Source organism: Geospiza fortis, unplaced genomic scaffold (assembly GCF_000277835.1).
Source record: "Geospiza fortis unplaced genomic scaffold, GeoFor_1.0 scaffold118, whole genome shotgun sequence".
NCBI classification, from domain to species: Eukaryota; Metazoa; Chordata; class Aves; order Passeriformes; family Thraupidae; genus Geospiza; species Geospiza fortis.
Window position 1 is genome coordinate 353,017 of NW_005054380.1, and position 5,298 is coordinate 358,314.

The following is a 5,298-nucleotide window of genomic DNA, read 5'->3' on the forward strand; positions in this document are numbered from 1 at the left end:
AGGGAGTGGCATCCAGGAGGCAATGTACAAGGACAGGTGCTGTGGGGGTGTAAAGCAGCAGTTAGAGGATAGCTGGGCAGGATTTGGCTGGATAACTCTTGTGCCAGGCAAGACAGGTAGTGGGAGAACTGTATTCCTTCCTCATATGGGGTGTGTGGTGGGGAACGATGGGGGCAGCAAGGAGCTGTGGGAAATGCCAGAGGATTGCTTTGGCTTAGGTTGGATATGGGTAGCCAGCAGCATGGGAAATGAGTGCAGGAGTAGAGCTGGTCTAAATCCCTGCTCAGGGAAGAACAGGCTGAAGGCCAACAGGCCTCCTTTGGCAATTTAACTGCAAAATCAGCAAAAAAATCCCCAAAGACTCTTGCTAGCAAGTTTAGTGCCACCATGGGTCTGAAATAGCTGAGAATTAACTCCATGTGTCTTTCTGTGCTGTGCTAGAGCTGTGGTGACAGGAATGGCCTTTATTGCTGTAGGTTATTCACCTTGCCACACCTATCTGAATTATTTCACAGGAGAACCAGCATACCTGGGAAATGCTCTGGGAAAGGGCTGGGGCTGAATATGGGGGCTATAGCCACTGAGCATTTCCTTGGTCCCTGTAGTGCAGCTGGCTCTTATTTCAAGATCCAGTAGTACCTGTCTGCACACCAGAACCCTGCTTGCAGGACAGTGATTGTCACTGCCAGCCTCATCAGGATGTAATTAGCAGCTTGGAAGTGATTAGTCTCTGCAGCTGCTGACACAGTGCAGTGCAGCTTAGACACAAGCACATACAAGTGCTGATCCTGCTCCAGTGTCCTCCCAGCACGTCCAGAAAAGATGTCAAGTTCTTCCAGAGCTCTTTGGGAAAGAGCCTGTGGAGCATCTCTGGTGACCCAGAGAGCCAGGGAAGGGGCTGTGCCAGTCAAAGCTCTGTGCAGGTCATGCCAGCATGGGCCAAGGTGCTTCAAGGGCAGTCTGTGGGATGCCTTCTGTAATTTTAAAGAAATAAAACAGCTGCAGAAGTAGCTGGAGTTACCTCTGCAGGTGACAGCTGTGATTAGACTTGTTGAAAACAAATGACTCCTCTGCCAGATCAGCAGAAAGGCCTCTGTCTCTCCTGTTCCTGGCCTTAGAACCAGTTGGAAATGGTTGGGCTTTGTTGTTTTTCCTTTTCCCCCAGCCACTGCTACAGACTGCTTTATATTCTGGGGCATTTTTTCTTTCCTATATGTTGCAGATTTCCATAAGAGACTTAAAATGTTCTTCCTGGCAATGAATTGATGAGTGCTGCTCTGCATTTGAAAATGGTGATGAATGTTTTTGGCCAGGGCTGCTCCCCACAGCTGGTGACTCCTTGGCATTGGCCCTAGATGTGAGCAAGCTGGAAACTCCAGATTAAAGATATTAAAACTAATTAAAGGAGTTGTTTGTCCTGAGTTCAGAGCTGTCAGAGAAGTTGTCATGGGATGTGATCTGGGGCCAAATAACTTCCCAGTTTTTCTCTCTTTCAGACATTGTGTATCCTTGCCAATATAGCAGATGGCACAACAGCAAAAGAACTGATTATGACCAATGATGACATCCTGCAGAAAATCAAATACTACATGGTAAGGGGGATTTCTCTTAAAGGATTTGTGTTGGTCTTTTGCAGGACTGAAAAGAGGAAAGTGCTTTAGGATTTTGTTTTGTGAATTATTCACTCTCATGCATTTAATTTCCATATAACCAGTGGGGTGTAAGTGCACTTCTGGATGGCAGAGGTGTACAGAGGAACTGACTAAAAGGAAAATCCAGGGGTTATTTCCTATAAAAACATTACAGTGATGTCATCTACATAGAAAACATTTACTGGACTTGGAAAATACATATCTTGAAGATGTCAGGAAACATTTGGAAGTGATTGACCACTACTCAAGTGCCTTATATTATGGCCCTATGTTTGAGAGAAGTTGTAGATAAGAATTAATCCCAGCTTTTCTATCTTATTTATTACATGATGAATGCCAAAATACACGTATTGTGAATTTCTGAAGTTCTTCTTCTAAACTTGAGTTCTGTTTTTCTATATTTAGAGTCATTCAAATGCTAAACTACAGCTTGCTGCCATGTTCTGTATATCTAATCTCATATGGAATGAAGAGGAAGGTAAGAAACCCTCCTTATTAATGCACAGACAAGTTACTATCTTGATCAGAAAGCTTTTGTTGAATAGTAATCAATATTTGCAGTGCACAGTGCAGTGGAATCCAAAGTATAATGGGAAACATCATTATAGGTGTAGTATGGAATGTGGGAGTGGTCAGGAGGCAGAGAGCTGTCTGGGGGAGGCACAAGGCCACAGTGACAAGAGACAGGAGCTGGAGACACACAGGGGAGGTTTTCACCTGTAGCATTTCTCTGAAATCTGATCTGATCTCTAAGTTATTGGAGTGAATGAGAATTCTTGTAAGAGCTTCCAGATCTTAAAGGGGCTGTGGAAACTTATTTTTGCAGGGAATGAGTTCACTGGAGAGAATAAATGGATTTGAAGGGGATTTCTGGCAAAGAAATTTTCCACAGTATGGTTGGGCCAAATGAGAGGCTTGGGCCAAAACCAGCTAAAGGACTTGTGGGTGGAACTGGGAGCAATGGATAAGGCATTTGGTGAGAAGTCATGGCCTGGAGGTTACCAGGAGGGGGCTGAAGGATGGTGCTGCTCGGGTGAATGTAGTGAGAGGAGGAGAGGGCAAAAGTCAGGCTCAGAAACACCTCCAGGGGCATGTTCTCTGCATCCAAATCCTGTGAGATCAGAGATGAGAATAAAGCAGCTGAAGTCAGGATACCTTAGGATAAAGATTTTTGCCTTCAAGATGTTCTTGGCTCCAAACATGTGCAAACAGAGCACAGCGAAAGAAGCTGGAGCTCCCTGGGGAGTTTGAAGGAGTGTTTCCATGGCTGTGCTGTGGCTGGACATTGCTCCTTACCCCTCCTTTAGCTGGTTCCTGCTCCCACCCCTCCCTGCTGTCCTGCAGACCCTGGGGCTGATGCCACTCCCAGCACTGGGGTTGTTGTTGTTGTTGCAGGTTCACAGGAGCGCCAGGACAAACTCCGAGACATGGGAGTGGTGGATATTCTACATAAACTGAGTCAGTCCTCAGATCCCAATCTGTGTGACAAGTGAGTATGAAGATAATACAGGATCACCACAGCTGTTAATCTCAGTTAAATTATTTTTAACTAATTAAGCCCAACAGTAACTTTGCACACACCTGTGCTGTTACCTGTGTTAATATCCACACAGATCATTGGGCTGCTTCCCAAACACATGTAAAACCAAAACAGTTACTGACAATTTCTGGGGTTTTATGTTAACCTTTTGCAATTATCCCACCTACAGTTAGCAACAGCCCATGTTTATTGTACAAAGGAGAAAATCTGATCTTTGAAAGATGTCACACACAGACAGCACAACTCAAAACTGTGCAGTTGTTTTTAAAATGTATTAAATTTGGTATTCTTGGTTTTATGAAAGATGTTCTAGTGTTCTTAGACATCTTTGTAATCAAGTTAGGGCTTCTCATCTTGAAAATCTATGCCAGAGTATTAGCACTGAAAATTATAATCAGGAACATTTTTATATCCCACTGCTGCCACACCAGCCCCCTCATGAGCTATTATGGCTTGTGATTACAGCAGGAAGCTGGGAAGAAACAAATAAATAATCTTCTTCTGTGTTGATGAGTTGTATCAGGTCCTGGAAAGTCTGTTAAGGTCATGGTAGCAGGTTGGGAGCTGTGGGGGACAAAGGAAGAGCAAAGTGTCTCACTTCAGGTGGGAGGAAACTCAGAATTAGCCCATGTGATGATGGAATTGTAACCCCAGACTGGTGGGAGGTGTTTTTGTTTTAACAAAAATGTTGAGCAATATTAGATTACATAAATTGCATTATTAGACTGGCTCCTTCCTCCCACTCACCTCACTGTATGCTTTTGGTGGGACCAGTCTTCCTACAGGATTCCTGACAGGACCAATGTGCCTTTAGTGTATTCTGAGTTGACACTCCTTGATTTCTCAGCTCAAAGACCTGCTTTTCATGGTACACCTCTATTACAAACAGCAATTGCTCTTCAGTGCCTGCTCTTGTGGGATTTTGGAGGGTGTGTCTAACACACCTCCCAAGCCCCACCATGCTGGGAGTGCCTCAGTTTGTGCTGGGATCCAGTGTCCTTGGCTGGATCAGGTTATCCTTGGATGCCAGGGGGATTCTTTAACAGTTACAAACCCCACAGAGCATTTCTGCACCACTGGCCAGATCCTTCCAAAGTGAGGGAGCCTTTTCCTCAGCCATCTTCCCTTCCTCTCTGCTGGCCCACTCTGAGCCTGCCCATGAAGCTGCTGCTCCTGAAGAAGCCAGATTCCTGTAATTAATGGGTTGTTCTTTCTTGCAGAGCGAAGACAGCACTCCAGCAGTACCTTGCATGATCAAAGACTAATTGAATCTATGGACACCCCTCATGTCTACTTAAGGAATAGCAGGAGATACTCCTGACTCCTTATATTTGCACAAGTCACCTTGGGCTGCATTTTTCTCAGGTGCAGGGAGCTGCTTTGCAGAAACAGTTCGAATGATCAGGTCTCCAGTGCACTTGAGAATTTTCTTGAGGTAGTTTCTTTACTCAGAGGACTCGGGGTGGGGGGGTTGTTTTGGTTTTTTGGGGTTTTTTTTCCTGAGCTACCTGGACTCTCAGATAGAACAATCAGTCATTGTTTTCCTTTTGGGCCTCCAATTCTCTGCTTTTGCTGCAGCCTTGTGTGGGTGCGTGGGTGCTCGAGTGCGTGTGTGCGCTGGGCTGAGTGTGTGGGTGTGAGACCTCACTTTTGGTTTTCCTTTTTTTTTGTGTGAAAATCTTTTTCTACAGGTTTTCAAGGGTTAACCATTGTTTGCTGTACGAATACTTCAATGAATTATATACCGTTTGAATGAAATGTTATTTAAAAAAAAAAACCAAACTGTTGTATCCCATAAAGTTTATTTTGAATTTTGAAGAGATGAATGTTTTTAAGTAAAATATATGCATTTCTGAACTTCAGCTTAACTTACATTATACTTTGTTTTAAAGAGAAAAATAGAGGGAGACAACAGACTCCAAATTCCAAGCAGCACATTTTGTACTGACAAGGTCCAAGAGTTCTTTGCCACAATACAAGATCACCTGGTATCCATGACATGCTCAAATCCATGGAGTGGGCCAGCTGGATTGGGTTTGGGTTTCTTTACATTTTTAGAAAACAAGCTCATACTTCAGGGTTAGCATGACTGATGCTTTTCTGAAA

General features: G+C 44.1%; 1 protein-coding gene across 5 annotated transcripts in view; it reads left to right on the plus strand.

Annotated features, from left to right (window-relative positions):
• The window catches only part of ARMC8 (armadillo repeat containing 8), a 60,076-nt gene extending 55,022 nt beyond the window's left edge, over positions 1-5,054 (plus strand). For all 5 annotated transcript variants that reach the window (XM_031060300.1, XM_031060302.1, XM_014308666.2 and 2 more), the window contains 4 exons: positions 1,497-1,592; positions 2,058-2,130; positions 3,048-3,141; positions 4,413-5,054. In XM_031060300.1, the coding sequence (XP_030916160.1) occupies positions 1,497-1,592; positions 2,058-2,130; positions 3,048-3,141; positions 4,413-4,446 (297 nt within the window). In that variant the 3' untranslated portion in view covers positions 4,447-5,054. The remainder of the gene's footprint in view (positions 1-1,496; positions 1,593-2,057; positions 2,131-3,047; positions 3,142-4,412) is intronic.
• Positions 5,055-5,298: the final 244 nt, after the last annotated feature.